Source organism: Triturus cristatus, chromosome 9 (assembly GCF_964204655.1).
Source record: "Triturus cristatus chromosome 9, aTriCri1.1, whole genome shotgun sequence".
Classification (NCBI taxonomy): domain Eukaryota; kingdom Metazoa; phylum Chordata; class Amphibia; order Caudata; family Salamandridae; genus Triturus; species Triturus cristatus.
In genome coordinates, this window is record NC_140592.1 from 4,840,816 (window position 1) to 4,864,511 (window position 23,696).

General features: G+C 47.5%; 1 protein-coding gene across 2 annotated transcripts in view; it reads left to right on the forward strand.

Moving 5' to 3' along the window:
• The window catches only part of LOC146797231 (peptidoglycan recognition protein 1-like), a 77,669-nt gene extending 54,076 nt beyond the window's left edge, over positions 1–23,593 (forward strand). Inside the window, exons 2-3 of one of the 2 annotated variants that reach the window (XM_085624192.1) lie at positions 14,133–14,251; positions 18,359–23,593. In XM_085624192.1, the coding sequence (XP_085480318.1) occupies positions 14,133–14,251; positions 18,359–18,537 (298 nt within the window). In that variant the 3' untranslated portion in view covers positions 18,538–23,593. Of the gene's footprint in view, positions 1–14,132; positions 14,252–16,428; positions 16,935–18,358 lie in introns of those variants that run through there. The other variant, XR_014968454.1, reaches the window with a different exon arrangement.
• Positions 23,594–23,696: the final 103 nt, after the last annotated feature.

The window sequence follows — 23,696 nt, forward strand, 5'->3', positions numbered from 1 at the left end:
GGGGAGGTGATGCACATCTCTCAGTCCCCACCATCTTGCAGGTGGGGGGACTCTGCCAATCAGGGAAAGACTTATGCCCTCCTCCCACTGGAGGTTGGCATAATAGGGGGTGACCCACCCCAGGGAAGGGTCCCATTGGTCCTAACCTTTTTACCTACCTGTAAAGCCCCTAAATCTAGTATTTAGGCGCACCCCTGAACCTTGCTTTCTCAGACCAGAAGAGTACAAGAGAAGAAGAAGGACTGAACAGCCGTGCCGAAGCTAACAAGAGAAAGACGCCCACTGACTAGACCCCGCCCTACCGACCTGTCTCCACCTCGAGCCTGCTCCTGCAAAATCCTGGTGTGTCCTGCTGCCAGCAACCTCGAAAACCCCAGAGGATCTGCCTGCCTTCAACCACAAAGACTGTGTCAACCGTGAACACCCGATTTGTTCATCTGCAAGCCTGGCTTTGGCTGGTAACCGTGAATCCACCGTACTCTGCACCTGCCATCCACAGCCCGAGCTCGAGTGGGCAAACACCACAAGGCGGTCCCCCCGGCGATCCTGATCCGAGATCCGGTGACCCTTGTCCTGCCTCAACCCTCCAGCTGACGCCTGTAGCCTAAATCCAGAAGGTCCCCCCAACTGCGACAGGAGCTGGTAAGAAGATCCGACCCTAAAAGGTAACTCTGCACCTGACTCTCCACGGCCTTGTGTGCCCAAACTGGCAGTGCCTAACCAACCCCTAACTTCCCAACGTACCTCTCGAAGTGGTGGTCGCACCCAGAAGTCCTTTGTGTCCCTGCCTACAGCGCTTTTGAAAACCGGAGGTTCTCCATAGAAAACAACAGGACGACCGACGTCGAAACAGCACCCTGCACCCGGCCGCCACAGTGCCGCTGAGGGTGTAACAAGAGTGCATCCTCGACCCTGGGGGACCCCTGAGTCTACCCGCAGAACCTCAACTCCCACTACCAAATACTTACCTCAAAACCGATAACACTATTTTCCTCCGTAGGAAAACATGGACTGTTTTTCTTGAAAAGTTTTTTAAGTGTGGAGTTTGAGAAACTAAAGAAATTCTTTAAAATTGTACTATTTACAAAAACGCTTTTACTTACCTGTTTACTGGAAATGTCCCAGTGCAGTATCAGGTAAACTACACTGTGTAAGAATAATCCAAAAAGTAACTTACCTGGTATTTTACTGAAAAGCCCATTCAAAGTCTTTGTACTGTATTTCCAAACCATTGCATGTCTCAGAAACAATACTGTAAGTCAAAACAAAGTGCACTTACAATTACAATCCAAACTACATTACAACTGTGTATTTACTGCAAAGTATTTACCACTTACCTGTGCCAGGCTTGCTTGGTTCTAGGAAATAAAATAACTAAAAGAATATTTTTATGCAAAAACAATCGGTCTGAAGTTCAGTCTTTGAGTGTGTGAATTCATTTGGTGACTGAGTGTGTACATTGAGTGTGTACATCAAATGCTTTACACTGTCCTCTGATACTGCCTTAGTGCTCGACCACACTACCACAAATAGAGAGTGAGGTGCTATCTAACTTTACCTCTGCCTACCTCTGGGGTTCCACTGGACTCTGTGCACACTGTACCTCGCTTTGGTATAGTACATACAGAGCCGGCTTCCTACAAGGGCCGTGTAGGGGGGGATGTGCAGTGTGTGGCAGGCTCACCTGGTATGCACTGCCCTGCTCCCCACGGGTTTATCATAAGTAATTGATTACAGATTGACACCGAAGCCCTCTTGTGGCAGTCCGCAATATTAAACCCACAAGGTGGGATGTGTAGAAAAACGAATCCGTGGCGTTTAGTCCAATTATCCTCCAGAATAGGTCCAGATTTCCATGTGGCACCTCTTCGAGGCACAGCGGTGGTAGGATGGCCTCGCAAACAGGGCTCGAGTCGGGGTACCACGCGGGTGGACGGCGTCCCCCCACTTATTTTACCAGGTTTTTCCGGGTGGACGCCGTCCCCCCTGCCCAAAAGCTGGACAGCATTGTGTGAGCAGAGAGCCCGGGTGGGAGGGAAGTTTCCCGTAAATTACCAAAGATATGCTAATTTTTGTAATTGGAGACTTTAAGAGGCACCGGTGGTGTGTGCAGGCTGGAGTGATTGGGAGGCGGAGCGAGCAGGCGTTGGCGGTTAACGCTTGGAACTGGGGCACCCCCTCGGGGGAGTGGGGGGGGAGGGGGGGTTGCAAAGGACATCGAGGAACAGACCAGGGGTAGCAGTGCTGTGAAATGCCCCGTCATCTAAAGGCATATGAATACTCATGAGATTCCTGTTGTGACGTTACTTCCGGTGACAGTGTCCCCCCACTTCTTTTCATGAGATTCCTGTTGTGACGTCACTTCCGGTGACAGCGTCCCCCCACTTCTTTTCATGAGATTCCTGTTGTGACGTCACTTCCGGTGACAGCGTCCCCCCACTTCTTTTTTTAGGACTTGTGCCCTGCTCGCAAAGATTGGAATAGGGAGTTCCAAGAGTTGCATTTGTCATAAAAAAGCTCTGACGTCACTCAATGCGTGGCCTGCTACGGGGATGACAGACACATTGACCTCATTCTCTGGTTTTAGTGGAACTAGGAAGGTTCCGGAAAGCCACTGGCAGAGTTTAAAGAAACAGACCTCGCCGCCACCCCTTCCTTTGCGTCTCCTTTTGTTTCGCTTCCTTCCTCTTCTGTTTTTTGGTTGCGAGTTCTGTTTTTCGAGATTCTGTCTGGTGCTTTCCAGAACATTTCTAGTTCCACTAAAAGAAGAGATGGCGAGAGCCGTCCGGAAGGGCAGAGTCCCACCCCGGGTGCCATCCATGAGGGCAGTTGACTCACTTGTGATGTGAAAGGTCCAAGCCCTCTCTCTCCGCATGGGTGCAGCCCCAGAAGGCACCAGGAGGGCTGGGGCTGCACAACCAGAGCTGGGACCAGCCAGACAGACAGCTCCCCAGAGGGGAGGGGGCTTCTCCTGGGGTCTGGCCTGTCCTGCACGCCCCAGGGCCCCTGTCTGGGGGGAGGAGTGAGCCAACCCTGCAGGAGCAGCTGGTCCCAGTGCTGTGGTCTCTCTGCCAGAGACTCACAACCGGTGTGACAGCCTCAGCCTGCGCTAGTCTGGGAGTCACTCCCTGGACCCCGAGGAACTGGGGGAGATGTGGTCTCGCGACCAGAGCTGCTGACCCTGGCACTGGGGAACAAGATTCAAATCCCCGCATCACCTGAACATCCGGTGATCCTGGGCAATGCACTTAACCTCTAAGTGCATTCAAAAGGAATCTGACTTTGAGTGATGCGATCTGGTGCTCATGTAGAGAGCTTTAATGCCCACGAGCTAAAACTGCAACAAATGAAAGCATTTCTAAAGTGTGCCTTCTGAAGTCTCCAGTCCTCACCATCATCGCGCCTGCCACACACTTAAAACAGATGCACTTACAGGAAAACTCATGCCCTGGACTTGCAGCACCTGCACCGCACAGGGAGCACCGCAGCCCAGCACTTACACTGCATGCACCGTACAGGAAGCAGCATTCCGGCAGTTAAAACACATACAGCATACAGGGAACAGTCTAGCAGGCACTTATAGCCCATGCACCGTACAGGAAGCAGGCCACCAGCACTTACAACACATGCACCGTACAGGAAGCAGCCCACCAGCACTTACAACTCATGCACCGTACAGGAAGCAGCATTCCGGCAGTTAAAACACATACAGCTTACAGGGAACAGCCTAGCAGGCACTTATAGCCCATCCACCGGACTGAAAGCAGCCCGCCAGCACTTACAACACATGCACCGTACAGGAAGCAGCCCGCCAGCACTTACACTGCATGCACCGTACCGGAAGCAGCATTCCGGCAGTTAAAACACACACACCACACAGGGAACAGCCTAGCAGGCACTTATAGCCCATCCACCAGACTGAAAGCAGCCCGCCAGCACTTACAACACATGCACCGTACAGGAAGCAGCCCGCCAGCACTTACACTGCATGCACCGTACCGGAAGCAGCATTCCGGCAGTTAAAACACACACACCACACAGGGAACAGTCTAGCAGGCACTTATAGCCCATGCACCGTACCGGAAGCAGCCCACCAGCACTTACAACACATGCACCGTACAGGAAGCAGCCCACCAGCACTTACAACTCATGCACCGTACAGGAAGCAGCATTCCGGCAGTTAAAACACATACAGCATACAGGGAACAGCCTAGCAGGCACTTATAGCCCATGCACCGTACCGGAAGCAGCCCGCCAGCACTTACAACACATGCACCGTACAGGAAGCAGCCCACCAGCACTTACAACACATGCACCGTAAAAGAAATGGCGTTCTTGGCACTTACACGCCATAGGAGACTCGGCTAGCCCCGCACTTACAGCACATGCACCGTACAAGAAGCAGCTTTCCGGCAGTTAAAACACATACAGCTTACATGGAACAGCCTAGCAGGCACTTATAGCTCATGCACCGTACCAGAAGCAGCCTGATAGCACTTACAACACATGCACCGTACAAGAAGCAGTCCACCAGCACTTACAACACATGCACCGTACAAGAAGCAGCCCGCCAGCACTTACAACTCATGCACCGTACAAGAAGCAGCCCGCCAGCACTTACAACTCATGCACCGTACTGTAAGCAGCCCACCAGCACTTACAACACATGCACCGTACTGTAAGCAGCCCGCCAGCACTTACAACACATGCACCGTAAAAGAAATGGCGTTTTTGGCACTTACACGCCATAGGAGACTCGGCTAGCCCCGCACTTACAGCACATGCACCGTACAGGGAGCAGCTTGCCGGCACTTCCAGTGCATGCACTGTACAAAAAACAACTTGCCTGGCACTTACAACACAGGCACTGACAGGAGGCAGCTGCGCAGCACTTGCAACACATACACCTTACAAGAAGTGGCTTGCCAGCACTTAAAACACATACACCATACAGGAAGCAGCCTTGCAAAGACTTATAGCTCGCGCACCATACAGAAAGAAGCCAACGCCAGCACTTACAACGCATGCACCGTACAGGAAGCAGCTTCCTGGAACTTACAACACAGGCACTGCAGCTGCCCAGCACTTACAACAAATGCACCATATAGGAAGGAGCTTGCCTAGGACTTACAACATATATGATGCAGCATACCCCGCACTTATAACAAATTACTTTCATATTTCACTATAGTAATTCACCACTAATCCTTTATGGGTTCCGGAGTAGCGTGCTACTCGCCAGAAAAGCGCTTTAACACCTCATCAGGGGTAGCAAGCACTATATAAATGCCAACCTTTTCTCCCTCTTCTATCCCTCCGCTATCCATCTGAATCCAAATAACTGACTAACCTTTCCACCACTCGAATCACTTTCATATTTCACTATACTAACTCAACACTAATCCTTTATGGGTTCCAGAGCAGCGTGCTACTCGCCGAAAAAACGCTTTGACGCCTCGTCAGGGGTAGTAATTGCTATATAAATGCAACTACAATACAACACCTGCACCTTACAAGAAGCAGTCACACAGCACGTGCACTGTACAGGAAGCAGCGTGCCCCGCACTTGCAGTACATGCACCGTACATCCTGCCCGGCACTTACAACGCACGCACTTAAGAAGCACAGTGTCACAGGTGGACCTTCGGCTCTCATGCTTCCTGCCGTTGGCAGTCGCTGTGCCCATGACCCTGTGGGTAGAGTCGACAGAGGCCACAGAGTCTGGGTGCAGTGGGGGGTGGGGGGAGGGGGGGGTTGCAGGTGCTGGGCTCATGGCGGGCAAGGTATGAGCTGGCCTTTGGTGCAACATTGGCGGGTTTCAGAAGTTAACCTTTCAATGTCTTTGCCTTTTAACTTTCTTTTTAAATTGTGAGACACTCCTTATATAGCGCTCACACGGTCAGTGTCCAACTGAGCAGGCGCTACCTCACTCGAGGCTGTGACATGCGGGTCAGCACAGATCCCTGCAGTAGGTGCGCGGACCCGCTCCTGTCACACTCTGAGCCTGACCCTACAAATGCCCCAGGGGCTTTGACCATTGTTCTGTGGTGTTTAATTTGTGCCAGGGCCTAGGTATGTCTCAAGAAGCCACTGATGCCTGCGCTGCTAAGTACCAGCACCACACAACTACCAATCACCTCCCTCCTACAACTGCTACACCGTGGACTACTCCAAGCCACCCGCGGCGCAAGGACGGGCGGCCAGGCTGACAGGCTGGTCTTACTCATCCTTAATGTATGTTTGTAAAACACTCTGCTGATGTGGTCACTCCAAGCACAGGCAAACAGTGCCCCCAAGTGGTCAGCTCTCAGAAGTGCTGGCGTTGTTTCTATTGACGCACCGGCAGCGCAGCGTGCTGGCCCGTATTTCCAAGGCCGCGAAGAGTCCCCCTGCAGGACTTTCCATGGCCTTGTAAATATGGCCCCTTTCCAGCATTACTCTGCGTGGAAGGGGCGTTCCATAGGTGTTGCTGTGGGGTCCCCAACCAACACCCATGGATTCTGACACATTCCCAGATTTACATTTCATAAACCTGTGATTGCGTCAGAATCCAGGGGAGGCGTAAGGAGGCACAATGAGGAGAAATCATTGTATTTATCCTCCCTTTTTCCTCTTTCTAAACATGTTGATTTCCGTAGCACACCTAGAAAGAGGAAAAAACCACCAATTATTTATTTTCTCCAGGAAGGTGTCACTTCCTGCACAAAAACAATCAACCCCGCAACACAGGCACCGTGCAAGGCTCCCTGAGTTCGCGCATGGCAGCCAATGGTGCACCAGTGCTGGGGAAAGCACAGGGATGCGCCATATTGCTGTGAATATGACGCATCCTCTTGCTTTTAAAATGACGCAGCTAGGCGCAGCAAAATGGCTTGCGGCTCCGTGCTGCGTCATTTTGCTGTGAATGTGGCCCTGAATCTAGACCTAAAACATTATTCAATTCATCAAACATTTATAGAGCGCGTCAAATCATGCGTGAGGGTCTCAAGGTGCTGCATTATTGCATCCTCTATATATATATATACATACATACAGCACCTGGACATAGTTCTGATCGTTTTATTGAAATGTTATTTCTTTTCTCATTACTCTCCTCTGTCCCTCTTTTAAAACGCTGTTTTCTTTTTCTCTGCAGTCTTGCCTTTCTTCTCATTTAATCTTGGGTTTTTATGTTGGCTTATTTCCCTCTCTTCCTTCTTTCCTTTTTTTTCATTCTCAAACTTTATTGAGTTTTTGAAGAAAACACTCAACCAGACAGTACACGCGTTCAGATATAGAACTGATACCCTGTGCACAGTATTCGGCCACAGACAGGCAGGGTTGGATTGGGATTAAAAATCGGCCCCGGAAACGCTAAAAAATAGTGGCCCACATTTGCATATTGCCTCTCCTCAGAACAATGCTTTGGAGAAATTTTATTTAAAACAGTGGGACTTAAAAAAAATGCACGGATTAGTTTACACTGGTGAAACACACCTAAAAACAAGTGAGGCCACTTCTGCTCAGGCCCCCGGGCCCACACTAAATATGCACACATTAATGGGCCGGCCCAGCGAGAGAAAGGGACCGACACCTCTGCCCGTTGATAGAAGGGAGGTAATGGATGCCCATCTGCCTCCAGAAAGGCCACTCAGGCACCCACTGGGCGGCTGGCTGTACCCCAACAACAGAGATACCGCCCAAATCGGACTCATAGACTGCTCAAAAAAGCAGCCCACAGCTGGAACTCGGTCACCGACCCATCGGGCATTGCCCGAGTGCCCGCGTTACCAATCCAACGCTGCAGACAGGTCATTCCAATCCATGGTGAGTCCACATTTGCCCCATATTTCCTTATGCTTCTGAGGGCATATACATCAGTTCTTCCAGGTTTGCACTTCAGTGCATCTCCCTGCTCCGTGCCGGATTCATGGGCGGTGTGGCCCGATCCACAGCACTTTTTTGGCACAACTACTGCATCCTCGCTTCAAAAATGGACGCGAGGAAGCATTGTGTGCTAAAATCTATTCCTGAATGGCGGATTTGCATTTCATATAATTAGGCATAATTTTCTAAAAATGTCACATTATAATTCCAAATCAGATCACGTGAATGTCGCACACACTGCTTTTTGTGTTGATACACAGGATTTATTTCAATCTATTCAGATGCGCTGAAATAGTAACGGCGCATGTTACAAACCCCAGCACAATAACAACACCTTCCGACACGCAGGTCACTTATTCGTTTCACTCTGTGGTTTTTATTACTTGTGATGTTTAAAATGCCCCAGTGGAGCTCTAGAGAAATGCAAAACCTACAGTTGATGGACAGAATGCAGAACAATGTCATACATTCACCCCAGTACAGATATCTGGGCCTAAATCCATCGTTTTTTTGCTCACCATGCCATGCCAGTTTGGACCCAGCCATATGCAAATCAGTCTTGACCCTGTGCCCTATGGGAACAGTCCAGCCCGAACTGCCAAGCCAGGTCCTCCCTGGACTGGAAACAAGCATTCTAGGACCGGTTTCGGGGTTTCACCCCTCTTCAGCCAGGATAGCTTGATTCCAGTGGCATGGAGAGCACAGGACATCTGAGCATACCCGTCCCACTCGGGGTGACAAATGCAAAAAAACCAGTTGATGGACAGAATGCAGAACAATGTCATACATTCACCCCAGTACAGAGATCTGGGCCTAAATCCATCATTTTTTTTGCTCACCATGCTATTCCAGTTTGAACCCAGCCATATGCAAATGAGTCTGACCCTGTGCCTCATGGGAACAGTCCAGACCAAACTGCCAAGCCAGGTCCTCCCTGGACTGGAAACAGGCATCCTAAGACCGGTTTCAGGGTTTCAGCCCTCATTAGCCAGGATAGCTTGACTCCAGTGCCATGGAGAGCAAGGGACCCGTGTCCCCTTTGCATATGTTGCCCTAAGTGGTAATTGTATGCCCAGACGTGGGTTCCTTGCTCACTACACCACTGGATTCAAGCTAGCCCGGCTGATGAAGGGTGATGCCCTGAAACCGGTCCTAGGATGCTTGTTTCTGGTCCAGGGAGGACCTGGCTTGGCAGTTTGGGCTGGACTGTTCCCATGAGGCACAGGGTCAAGACTGATTTGCATATGTCTGGGTCCAAACTGGGGTGGAGTGGTGAACAAAAGAATGATGGATTGAACCCAGATCCTTGTGACTGGGGGTGAATGTTTGCATTGTCAGCATTCCCTCCATCAATTGTTGCATATGAGCTCTAGAGAGAGGCAACCCATCGTGGGAGTTGGGATTTCAGGGAGAGTTCAAAAGACAAGATGGACAGTGAAGCACAGAGAGTGCCCTGGGGCGGCGGAGGGGTCAGGCTAAATGCATTATGGACACCAGACCTCGGTCCAGTAGTACTGGAAGAGCCAAGCATATCACCCATAACCCTACCCGGTTCCGGACTCGCAGCTCCCCAATGTGGGCAGATGACACCTCTTCGTTGAGGGAGATGGGGCGCTGATCCCGGCTCTGCCCAACGCACGCAATGTGATATGAGGTGAGATGTGTTTAGAAGCCCCATGATCACCGTGGGCACACACTAACGGCCTAGGTTATGTCAAAGTGGCAGGACACAAGATCAGCCCGCAGGGTAAACATGTAGGATACGTGTGTGTGTGTGTGTGTGTATGAACACTCTGGGCACATACTAACGGCCTAGTCTGTTTCAAACCGTCAAGACATGTGATCAGCCTGTACGTTAAACATGTAGGGTACGTGTGTGTGTGATCACAGTGGAAACATACGAATGGCCTAGATTGTATCAAAGTGTCAATAAACGGGATCAGCCTGTAGGGTAAACATGTACGGTACGTGTGTGTGTATGATTGCCGTGGGCACATGCTAACAGCCTAGATTGTATCAAACCGTTACGACAAGTGATCTGCATGTAGGGTAAACATGTAGGGTATGTGTGTGTGTGTGATCACAGTGGGAACAAACTAACGGCCTAGGTTGTATCAAAGCCTCAAGACATGAGAGCAGCCTATAGGGTAAACGTGTAGAATAGGTGTGACAAAAGTAAAAGAAAGAAATGATGTCCGAAATGCTGAGCATGCTGGGTTCAAACTGGGGTGGTGTGGTGAGCAAAGGAACGATGGATTAAACCCAGATCTTTGTGACTGGGGGTGAATGTTTGATTTGTTCCGCATTCTGTCAATCATTTGTGTGTCTTTTGCTTTCTCGCTCTCAGGGCACCGGATGTGCACAGACATGAGTCTTGGCCTCCACCACTGGATTCAAGCTAGGCTGGCTGATGAGGGGTGATGCCAAAAAACTGGTCCCAGAATGCTTGTTTCCGATCCAGGGAGGACCTGGCTTGTCAGTTCGGGGCTGGTCTGTTCCCACAAAGAACAGGGTCAAGACTGATTTGCATATGGCTGGGTCCAAACTGGGGTGGTGAAGTGAGCTATAGAACAATGGATTAAACCCACATCTGTGACTGGGGGTGAATGTTTGCATTGTTCAGCATTCCGTCCATCATTTGTTCTTTTTGTTTCTTTCGAAGTATGAAACATGTCAGTTCGTGCTTAAGTTTTTCATTTTATTCTTTTCTTTCTTCTTGAAACAGATAGACACACGCAGGCAACGTGTTTCATCCAACACACAGGCTTCTTCAGGGCAGTGGTTATCAGTGGCAATAGCTGTGTATTGAATGAATGACTGCGCCTGTAATAAGCATGGATGTAGCCGAAGTATGATGATTAAAGTAGGTTTATTAGATCTTTAGTACAGGATCACAGAAGAATCAGGTCTTAAGTATAGTAATATAGAAAACCCCACCAGGAGCAGCTCCCTTGCTGCTCAGCCCAATCTCACAACTGACATCCATCCACCAGGCAACCTCCACATTCTATCATTACATCACACACACCAACATTCCACTATCCATCCACACTGGCTGAGCAGCAAGACAGGTAAGCGGGGAAGATACATAGCACCTAAACCCAGATACCACACACCTTCCCCCTTAAAGGAACGCAAACAACTGAATAATACAAGCATAGAGCATGGTCATTGTAAAATTGAAACTTACAATAAAACCATAAATGAATCCAATACAAATAAACAAAGAATGTCACAACACATGACCACCTCTTCCCCCTTTACAAATCAAATAAAGGAATGCAATTGTCAAACTTTTGTTACAATACAGAACTTAGCACCAAAATGTTTTTAAAACGAAAACAAGCAATTGATTTCTGTGCCACCAACAGGACATATTAGTTGGCCAGACCAGTATGGTGATGGTAACAGAGAAAAGAAAAAATGAAATTTAAAAGCACAAGGGGTTACTCACATTAAAATAAATCCATAGATAGTAAGTAAGTAGGTGCGAAGTCACTCACAGGTACCATGTGAAAGGGAAAAAACACCTATAGAAAATTATAGCTAAAAGCTACTACAACACATACTTACTTAATAACAATTCCTTTGAAGAAACTTGTGAACAAACATGTAAGAATCATGTAGGTGACTAATCCACAGGCAGTACTTTAAGTAAAAGTGGAAAGTCACATGCAAAGTGCTATAGGAAAAATCACATGTAGAAAACAAGTGGGTGACGAATCCACGGGCACTAAATTGAAGAAAGGTGGAAGGTCACATGCTCATAAGTACACGCATAGCACTGTAAAATAAATAAATGTAATATCATGCACTAAAGGTCAGAAAGCCAGTAGGCAATATCCTAATTAATAAAAGTTCACCTACTGGAATACATAAGAAAACGGAGTGAACAACCATATCACGCAGTTAAGTAATTTTCAGCAAAATGTAGGTGATGTATTCATTCCAAATTGAAAGAACACGTAAAACTTCAATCAATGAAACTTCCCAAAATGAACCATATTGGTAGAATGGGTTCGACCACTAAAACAGTAGAACAGTTATCTTTCGCTGCTCAAATAAACAATTGAACTGTAGAAATAAATCACCCATTCTTTTTATAACAGCGCCAATTGTCAAAGCGAACACAGAACTTTGAAATAGAGAATGTAAGTTCATGCACTATGTAGATGAAATGAAGTATCGGGATGAAAACACATGTCAAGAAAAGCTGCCCATTGTAACACAAAAAACTAAACAAGTGAAGTTCAATTTTCAAGGATACTTCTCTGCAATTGTTGTAAGTTAGTCCCAAAGGTTTTTTTTTTCTCCAGTGCAACATGTCTGTTCATTGAGCTTGATTTCCACAGAGCATCGAAGAATTAGCAGGATACGATGTCCTGGTGTTGTTCGGAGAACCTTTATTGTTACCAAAAAGGAAAACAAACGTGGTTGGCAGAAGCAGCACTACGGAGTGAATACTGGAATACAGCGTGGCTTAGGTGCATGCTTCTGGTGGAAACACAATATGGCGGCACGTTTCGTTACGCCGTGCTGGGTGGCTCACGGCAGATGCGTGCTCCTCAATGTCACTGAGCAGGGCAACACTGTGAGGCAGTTCGCGAACAGCGGAGACAATGGGACCGGACACAAGGAGCTCTGGTAAGGTGTGCGTGCTGGTGCTTGTTCTGAGCTCGAGGCGCACATTCAAATGTGGTGGCTCGTGGCGCCTCCATTCAACCAGTGCACACGATAACGGCAAACTGACAAAGATAGATAATCGAAAGTTAACACTCACCAATCCATGACGGTGAAAACTATGCTTGCTGTAACAAAGAAAAGCATCGTCCAAACAGCCTCCGGTGTGATGTGCAAAGACAAAGTGCTAGCTTTCCTTTTACAGCTTACTTCGTACTTCGAGGTCCCAGTAGAACTGCGCAGATGGCGGTATGAAAGGCCCACGCCGACTGAGTTTCCTATCAGTCAAACTTTCAAGCGTAACCAATGTCACCAGTTGAGAAAAATGGTACCAGTTAAATCCACTTGAACGCTGGTGCTCGAATAAAGTTGCCAGAACTTTCTCAATTCCTATGCAGTGGAACTGCAGGTTAACTTGAAGTTATACAAAAACATTCAAATGGTGCAGCACGCTGCGTAGAGGCAATCTTTCTCTTTTTTTTTTAAAAACAAACATCCACGTATGTAAGGAACGTGAAACACTCGGGTGCAGCACACTTGAAGGTATACTGTATGTAGTACAGAGTTGTTTGAAGAGCAGCAGGTTAACTGTCACTAGATGAAAGATCGTAGATTGTGGATTGACATCGGAATCACAAATGTGAAAGCGGTCAAACATAGAGCCACACTGCTGTTTCCTGCTCTTCTTTTGTGTGAAGCGCCCAGGAAAGGTGGAAATTGCAGTAGTCCCTAACATTCTTCCTCACTGGACAGGTAGTGGCCTCAATGACAAGTAAAGACAGGCAGGAAGAAGCGTGACGCTGTGAACAGTCAGGGACTGGCACACTTAACTTGTATGCAGGCAGTAACTGGCACATCCAAAGTTGAGGGCGACCGGTGGAAGGTCACTGGTGGGGCTTGGTCGGGGTGCCAGTAAGCTAGAGTTGCTTTTGAGGAATTCTTTTATCTTGCTTGTAGATCTCAATCTTGGAGTTTCATGAAGTTTCTTCAGGTGTAGGTTCAATCCAATCGTCGCCAAATGTAATAAGCATGGATGTAGCCGAAGTATGATGATTAAAGTAGGTTTATTAGATCTTTAGTACAGGATCACAGATGAATCAGGTCTTAAGTATAGTAATATAGAAAACCCCACCAGGAGCAGCTCCCTTGCTGCTCAGCCCAATCTCACAACTGACATCCATCCCTAGGCATCCTCCACATTCCATCACTACATCACACACACCAACATTCCACTATCCATCCACACTGGCTGAGCAGCAAGACAGGTAAGGTAAGCGGGGAAGATACATAGCACCTAAACCCAGATACCACAGCGCCGCACAGAGATCTTAAAAAGTATGTTCCACGCTATTTACGAGACCCTGGAAACAAAAATGTCAGCAGCTATAAAGTGTCCAAATATCACGATTCCTTCAAAGATCCCTGTCGGTGCTTTCTGTACTTAAATGTGGTTCGCCGTGTTCGGTACTAAAGTCACCCACGCCGCGTCAGTGTCCACTCACAGAGACAGCTTCATACAAAATACCATTTATGAATCTTGTCCCATATGTTCACTTGACAATATTCTCATTTTTCATCGTTTGCAGCTTTCTGGTTGGCGAGGACGGCAATGTGTATGAAGGCCGTGGCTGGAGCAGGGTGGGGGCTCATGCCCCCTCCATGAACAATCGATCCGTTGGGATCAGCGTCATCGGATCCTTCTCGCGTGAGTGTCTGTGGTGCTTCTTCTGAAAGGGACCCTGCAGTGCTCACAGGAGAGCCCGTGCCGTGTGCCAATCCTGCTTCTGTAACAAGCACAGCCATGCCGCTCTAGAGCGCTCGCTTGTTTGATGATGTCAGCTGTGGTTTTGCGATCTATCGTGATATCATTCATCGGTGGCTGTTTTAAAGGGAGCTATCTAGTTAACCACTCCTGCACCACCACCAATCATCAATAACGGGAAGCCTAGAAGGCGCCTTCGGTTGATGGTGTCTCTTTGAGGGTTTGAGACCCACTGTGAAATCATTCACCAGACGGTTCCTGTAAAACCCACTGACACCGAATGATACAAGTCCATGATTCTGATCTTCAGTGAAGCCATGCTGGGGACAGACCACCTGGGGAAGGAAGTCCTTGGCCTTAAGAGCACAATCTAGGCGAGAGGAAAGGGGACATCAGGGGAGAACAAGAGGCTAGGCGGAGAAAGCAGGACCGAGAGAAGACTGGAGAACAGCTTGCGAGCCGGATTTAAAAAGCCAGAGTGTTAATAGTGGCAGCAGCAGTGTTAACCTTCTCATGTCCCAAACATCCTTTCAATCAATATCTTTAGAAGGGGTGGAGTGAATGAATATTTCACATATATATAGTTAAGAAATATTGAGTGACCCCCAAAAAGAGGCTTTCTTCTAGAAAAGGGAGAGCTATCAGTCAAGCATTAGGGAGTGGCAGCAGGAACTGCTCAGAAACGGGCCGGCTGGCCAAAGGAGAGGGGCATGAAACACACAGAGAAAGCAAAGGTCACATGAGGAATGTAAATGTAGTGCATTTATATAGCGCTCCGCACACCCCCGAAAGGGTCTCTCAGGCGCTGTGCACATACCGCTGTGGAACCCTTCCTGGCCTTTCCCTGTGAAGTGCCCACTCCTGGGAACCCCCAAGGTGAAGCCAGGCATCCTAGCGTTTTTGGGGCCGTTGTGGAGATTAAGCAAGCTATTGCCCAGAGTTGCACCCATGATTAGAATAGGCACAGAGGTGAGAATTATCGGGTCCAGGGAAATTGAGCCCAAGACCCGCCGAGACGGGAATTGAACCCTGGTCCGGGCCAGACCTCTGCATCAGGGTCTGCCGCTCTAACCATTGAGCCACACTTCTCCACAACCATTGAGCCACACTTCTCCACACCATTGAGCCACACTTCTCCACAGGAAGAGAGATTGCCTGAGAGGAAACCAAGCAGAAGGCAGCGTGGTCCTGAGAAAAGTCATAGAGGAGACGAGAAAGCACCAGGCGAGCTTCCTGGAGCTGGAAGTTCTTCTGGAGACCCAGAGGATGCTTTCAATCAATCATTCAATCATCCATTTGTAGAGCGCGCTACTCACCCGAGAGGGTCTCAAGGCGCTGGGGGGAGGGGAGCAGCTACCGATCAAACAGCCAGGTTTTGAGGAGTCTCCGGAAGGTCAGCAGGTCCTCATAGTCTGTTGTCTATATCCATGAAAAAGGAAGTTACTTGCATGTTGACAAAGAATGGCTTGATTACCCTGAAACAAGTGGTAGATGGACATCAACGTTTTGGTCACTTAGACAATGCTTAGCAACAACACACTAGTAACTTCATCATTCACAGATTGGTTCCTTGATTATTACTTATTACAAGAGTGGATCAACACTGTCTTTGAGCTGTTTATGGACTACAAGACTTGGGGTTGCTAGAGGGAGGTGTTGAATGCTAGAACTTGGGTAACCTCTCTTGATACTTATGTTGTGTTATGTTTCTTGTTTACATGTAAAAAACTGTTTTATTTGTATACGTTCTAGTGTCAAAGTATTTCTCTTACATTTTCTCTCTTTTGGTTTCTCCACATTAATAGAAACTTTTCCCATGAGAATAATATTGAGTGATTGTCAGTAATAACTCTGTCAGTAAGATATGGAATGAACCCCTTGCCAGCTTTCTTTGCAATGTTGTCGATATTCGGGGTGGCACATGGGGTATCTTGATTCTTCCCACTTTGCTCACATAAACTACATTTGTCAGTTCCTCGGTGCTTTCTCTACCTGCTCGTGGTGAGTACTGTTGTAATCCACACTTGGTACGCCCCACCCCCGCCCTCTTTCCCCTTGGTATGTGCCAGGCAGGAATGCAGGAACATCCCACAGCTGACTCCAGCTGACTGGAACTTGTGATGGTGTGGAGACGTAATAAAGAAGACTCTTCAACTTGCAGTGTATGTCTCATCTTTGCAACACTGGCGACGGACCACCATCACCCCCAATACCTACTCCAGAACAGCCTGTGAAGATTACATTTCAAGATACGTGATAAATCAACTTACCGCTATGAAGTACTGCTTAGCTGCATTCGAATGTGTCGCAGAAGAGTAAAACACTCCATTTAAGGAAGATCCACAGAACCTGAGGAGCGACGCTCTTTTCCATCGGTAAATTATACTCAAGTCTCAGCTAACGCGTGGGGAAGCTGTCAACCTCATCAGAAAAGCTGCCCAGCCGCCAACGCGTACCAAGGACTGATGGGGACTTCTGCCGATAACCAAAGCCCTACAGGTTGTTGAGGACTGACGTGTGTGCCGAGGCTGCCGATCACCAAAGCCCAGCAGGTCAGTGAGGGTGGTGAGCAGACGGATGAAGGGCGACCGGAGGGGCAGTGGTGGAGCGGCATGTCTGTAAGGAGGTGAGCGGTTTCCCTGTCACACGGCCAGCGCTGGGAGGATCGGGTGAAGAGCAACGGAGACGGCGTTCTAGGGCCATAGGATGGGGTCATAGCTCCAGGAGCCCCTCTCATGAGTTCACACCTCTTAAGGTCGATCCCTCAGGGTTCGGCTACTGCTGGCCCTGTAAGTATGTGTCGTTTCCTGAGAAGAGCCGCGGCAGCCATCATTAAGGAAGGCTCGGGCTCAGCTGAAGCTCTTCTGCTTCCGCGTGCCTCAGAGGGAGGTGGTGCAGCGAGCGTCTTTCTGTGAGGAGGATTAACCCTATACCCCTGCGCCTCTTCCAGTTAGAAGCGGATGTCCGTAATCTGACTTTCTCCAGCATATTATACAACAGGAGTCGCCTCTGTAGCTGATAGGCACAGCAGACTAGAAGTGGGTTAAACTCTCTGCCTGTCTCATCCTTCCACGCTGACAGGCACAGCTTACTAAGTAGTTGCTGCACCTTATCACGCCTGTCACCTATTGTCACGCTGACAGGCACAGCTGGACTTCCTGCCTCTGTGGTCCTTACCCTAGCTCTGTTAATCACCACGTCACAATCTGAGTGGGGGCACACGTCTACAGGAAGGGCGCCTATCCATAGTTAGTATTTTCAATGCTGGAGGTTCACTTGGCATACCCCATTCGACATGGCAACTCTTAAAATTAAGGGCTTTCCATCATCTACAGCTGAAGTAAAGGCGCAGATAGAGCTGCAGCCCAAATACTAATGCCCATATTAACTCTTCTCGTCAAGCTACTAAGTTTGACCCAGATTCATGCAGGCTTGCAATACCGTTGAGTCATGCAAGGTGACGAAAGGCAACGCAAGCCCTTAAGTCGGATTTACTAAGCCACACGGTGCACCTTGCGTGACTCTGTGTTGGGAAGATGTTCCAGGGGTGGAGTGTGGCTGTTCCCACGCATCCACTCATGGTTTTTGGCGCATTCCCAGATTTACTAAGACGTGTAAACCTGGGAATGCTTCAAAATGAGGTGTAATGAGGAGGAAAATGTTTATTTCTCCTCTGTATTTCCTCTTTCTACGTGTGCTGCATTCTGTACTACATGGAGGAAGAGAAAAATACCTCTGGGGATTCTTTTTGAGTAGGAAGGTGTCCCTTCGTGCACCAAACATCGCTGCCTGCCTCTTAGTAGGTATGGTTCATTCCTCCTCGCTTCCTACCATGCAGCACAGCAAGGTGTCTTCCTGCATTGCATTGCGTAACGTTTTAGTAAATCTGAGCCTTCGTCTTTACTGTACTGCTCATCGTGAGCATTGCATGTCCCCATTAGTCTTCAAAGGGAGAGCATGATGACTACTTTCCTATAATAATCAATGAAACATGTCTTTAAATATTGATTGATACTAGAGGTACAAATGTTCTTTTCATTTGCTTTTTAGGAAAAAACCCAAATTTGGCTGCCCAGAGAGCCGTGAAGAGCCTCATCAGCTGCGGAGTCTCCAGGGGCCTAATCCGCTCCAACTACATCATGAAGGGGCATCGTAACGTGAATCCCACAAGCTGCCCCGGCAACAGCTTCTACAACCTCATCAGGACCTGGCCGCGGTTTCAGGTCTAGGTTCCTGGTCCAGGGAGGACCATACCACTGGGCCATCAGTCCCAGCTTCAGACGGCACTGGATCACGAGTCTGTGCGCCGGCTCCAAGGGGATATAACGCAGACGCCATCATTAAAGAAGGGTACCAGTTCCTGCTTCAGCCATCAGTTTTGACAATCTCACCCTCTCAACTCAGCACCCTCCTCTCGCACGACCATCCTTGACAAACCCTCCTCCTCTCCAACATGTCCCATATTCATCTTCCGGCATACGTCACTGCTTGTGCAAAGTTTGTAAAATGTTTGAAGTTCCTTCTCACTTCTTTTGCTATGTCACTGAATTAATTAACGGCAAAGAGATGCTGGGCAGTTCCATTGATGTATCATGTTCTATGCATTGCATTCACCTGCCTTCTCTCCTGAAAGAAGAACATTGAGGTTTTTTAAAGAGAATATTTTACATTTCTTGCCTCAGAACGTGTTTCTGTGCCCAACACAGGCTGGTCCAACCAAAGGGAATACATTTGCTGTGCAGGCCATCTTTGAAGGTTTCTGGCTCTTTACTTGAGGGACATCTTTGAAGGTTTCAGGCTCTTTACTTGAGGGACATCTTTGAAGGTTTCAGGCTCCTTACTTGGTGGCCATCTTTGAAGGTTTCAGGCTCTTTACTTGGCGGCAATCTTTGAAGGTTTCAGTCTCTTTACTTAGCGGCCATCTTGAGCAAGGCCTGAGGGAAAAAGGTTGTTCTGCGGAGGGGCCCAGGCCATGGTGTGCTCATCACAAACTGAATCTCCCAAAGGCAGGAAGCATGTTATGCGCTGGAAAAGGCTTACCCCAGTTTTAAGTGTGAAGTCAGCTTATTAAGCATTCGTAATGGATATGAGGAAAGCAGATGCTCTGTTTCGTGAATTGAAGTAGTTCCAAATAGGATGGCTTCGGTTAAAAATCCTACTTTCACAGATCTAAGAAATCTGAATCTGGGAATGTAGAGCGGGGGGTGAAAGATAATAGAAGGGGTCACTTCTGGGGCACCGTGGATATGTTTATTACAAAACAACAGTTGTGGCCTTCTTAAGTCTCGCTTAGCCTTTTGAATTTTATTCTAGCTTGATCTAACAGCCAGGAAAGACTCTCAGAAGAGCTCTGAATGGTTCTTGCTGGGACTGGAATGTCCCATGCTTGGAGTATAGTCATGTTTTCTTGCTCTGAGTGTGGACTGCAGGTATCCGGTGTACTATGTTTTTGATTTTAGCCCCAGTCTCACACTAATCTAGTGTATGTGTTTGTGTGTGCAGGCCTAAGAATGTTGCTTGACATCAAAGAGGTTCTGGACCTGTCCTGAAGGGTCATACCAGGCGTGCCCTCATCTCGTGAGAGTGGGCTAACCTAAAAATGGGTAAACTGCCCATGTGCTTGATACCTGCCCAGACAGAACTGGAACCCGAGAGAAAGAGAAGGAGGGGTAGAGGGATACCGACCCCAAGCATAGTAACTCAGCACCAGTGAAGCTTTCGTATCTGTTGCTTGTTGCATGTACTATTGAGTGTTCTGTGTGTATTAAAATGTTTTTACTTTTACGAAGTCAACCATGGGACTAGATAGCTGGCTATCGTGCTGTTGGGTGATTGTTAAGTTCTGAGCTTGAAACGCCACCACACTAGCTCCGGGAGAAGTCTGTGACTACTCACCATCCCTACTGCTAAAAATCAAGAGCTGTAGGAGTCATATTTGGCAAAGTTTGCAGAGCTGCAGTAGAAGAAACCTCAGAACATCAAAGGCAAACAACACCAGCCCCACAGCTGAGGCCTAGTAGCTCCTGCTTGTCTCATCATCCTGAGGCCTTTCGGGTCAAGCAATTGGCGGCAAGAGGTGTGAGATCCTGCAAAGTCAGTTTTAAATTTCAACAAGAGAACATTGACTCCAGTGACATGTCCGATTCAAGGTGGGGTGGGGTGGGGTAGACTTTGACACCCTGACTTTGACACCCTGGTGTTAGATAAGTTGAGAGAACCGTGCTTAGGTAGTTAACTCCTGTGTATGAAGATAGAGACCAGTTGGAGCAACTGAAGGGGGTGGAACAAACTGCTGGGGACTCTGAGGATGCCAGGGTTAGAGTGCTGTGATGTCAAGCTTTCTTCGCCAATAAGCACAGATTTTCTCTAGACACACCACATGTTTCCACACATTTTTTCCCCCAATAATTTACCAAGCCGGTCACATGTACTGAATTCTAGGATATCACCAACTCCCGGAGTTATTCGCCTGAGAGGGTTAAGTTTAGCTGAGATCCTGAAAATGCAGCTGCCTTCCCAGAAGGCTAAGGTCGTGGACATCAATTCACCAAAATGCCAAGGGTAGCAGAAGTGACATCACATGTAATTTTACCCCAGTGACATTACAAACTAGAATGATTTTTTACTTGTTTTCACCCTCCCTTTAGCTGTCTGTATCTCCACTGTAGTTTTTTTTATTATTGCTCTCTCATCTGCCATTCTCACCTGTTGCTGTCTCTTTTTCACCCTTCCTATCTCAGCTGTCTTTCTCACTGATCTTTTTTTGATATCTCACATATCTTCACCCCTCTCTCACCTTCTCTGTCTCCTTTTCACCCTACACGTGTTTCACACCTCTTTAATTCCCTTGTCTTTCTCATCTGTCTCTGTCTCAATATCACTTCCTTATCTATCATCTATCACCTTTCCTTCGCCCCACCTCTGCCTCAGCTGTTTTTTCTGACCTGTCTCTGCCTTCTTATCACAACTTTCTCTCTAAGCTGTATACGCAACCTCTCCCATTCTGCGCTGTCACTTTAGCACCACTCTCTAAATTGTCTCCCTCCTTTCAGCTGTCACCTCCCCACCTTTCACAGCTGTCTTAACCTGGCTATTTGTTATGTTATGTTATGTTATGTTAATGGTTTTTGTACCGCGCACAGCTGCCCCAGCAAAGGGGCGTCCTGACCCCATTCGCTGCCTCTCATTATCTCTGAAGAAACTGTTTTTCACTCACCTCTTTCACCTGGCTCCCCAGTCTCGCTCAGACAGAGGCCAAGTGCTTAGTTTGTAAAAAAAAAAAAAATGGCAGAGCCTTTGTTAGTCCATTGCAGCTTGCACCACACATTTCCCCTGCCAGTGACACTACCGACACAAATACTAACCATCACACTCCTACTAGTGTGTCAGTTCAGACCATTACAGGCCCCAAAGCTATGAAAGTGGCTTGGGTGGCATGTATTAGTCAGTTCTAATGTATATTGAACTAATAAACTACTGTTGTTGTGTTAGCGCTAAACTAGACAAACAGCGCCACCATGTGGCCGAATGTCATAAGTGCCAGTGTTGGCAAGTCAAATTAAGCATTGCTCTCAGCTGTCTCTACCTGATTTTCTCTGAGCAGCATCTTTCTACCAAGTCTCACCTACCTCTCCCTGACTCTCAGTTGTCCATCACCAGCTGACTCTCCATCACCTTTCTCACAACAGTCTTATCTCTATCCCATCTAACATCACAAGATGGGCTCTTATAATCTTATACATGCAGAACAAGGAACTTTAAGATTTGTATTAAAGATGGAGACTTTTGAGATCGAATCATCGCATTATACTTTCTGTCAAAATTTAAATACAGCTTTTAAATTATCAAACTGTAGGACTACATTATTGAAATCCTGGACTCCTGCGCACTTGAGGCTCTTTTTAAAACACTTCACGCCGAGGATAAGTTCTGACCTCGACATCAAACATTGTTCTCAATTGCATCATTATGAAAATTATGCAGAGTTAATAGAATACAAAAATCGGCAACGGTATATTTGCTTTACCTTAGGGCACGGAGTCCGGCCATGCATTATTTTATTACGGGTTGGGATTCTTCCCCTAAAAACATTTACTTCCAGATGGAACCACATTGAAAATGCCACTAGTATTTGTGATCTTTGTAGCGGAGGAGTGCAAGATCTACAGCATGTTCTGTTTGTATGTCCAAATCTGACATTAGTCGAGGCCAGACACAGGGACTTAAAACCAATTCCAAATAGATGCAATATTACTTCAGTGCACGGCCTATTTTGCTTCTTAAATCGCCGCCTGATGAATTTGTGTGTCATAGTTTGTTTAAATTTCGCAAAAAAACTCAAAATTGTATGTAAAAAAATTGATACTTGTATAGCGCACTACTCACCCGCAAGGGTCTCAAGGCGCTTGTACATATACCGCTGTGGAACCCATCCTGGCTTTCCCTGTGAGGCATCCACTCCTGGGCACCCCCAAGGTGGAGGCCAGGCATCCTTAGCGTTGTGGGGGCCGTTGTGGAGATTAAGCAAGCTATTGCCCAGAGTTGCAGAGGGGGACTCCATGATTGGAATAGGCACCGAGGCGAGAATTATCAGGTCCGTGGAATTTTTGAGCCCAAGACCCCCGAGGCAGGGAATTGAACCCTGGTCCCGGGCTAGACCTCTGCATCAGGGTCTGCCGCTCTAATCATTGAGCCACACTTCTGTATTAAATGATTATCTTATTAATGTTTTATAACAAATGTATTTTTAAAATGTGTTGTTCTCAGTAGAGAACTAAATCAATTATAAAAAACTTGAACTTGAACGATCCCGCCTATGTATGTCTGTATCACATCTCTCATACTTGAATCCTCTCTCATTGGTCTTCTGCTCTGTCTGCCTCTTGGCTGTTTCTTTGTCACCTCCTATATCTGTCACCTATTGCACTCTTTCACAACTGTATATAAACCTCTCTTACATTCAGATCACTATCTGATACCCATGGGTCATGTTCGCACTTTATAAAACATTCTAAATAAATAAATCTAAGGTCTATTTAATATCTCCCCCCACCCCCATCTTTGTATACCGATACAAGGACTATGGTGTCCTGTTTCTGCTCTTCCTTTTGTTGTTTTCCCCTCACTTCCCCTTATGGTCTTTCCCCACTCAATATTTCTTCCTGTCCTGTATTTCTTGCTTCCTTCACAAGCCCAGTGCAGCAAAAGACACGAATTTATTTTATTTAATGCAGTTTGCTATAGTGCGAACTTTACCCAAAGGTGTCAAAGCGCTTTACAAAAGAATCAGGTGAGTTACAAAAGGTACAAAAGAGAGACTAAACACGCTAACAAGTTACATATATACAGCTTCAGGTACATAAGATAGGCTGATCATGCTAAAAAGTGA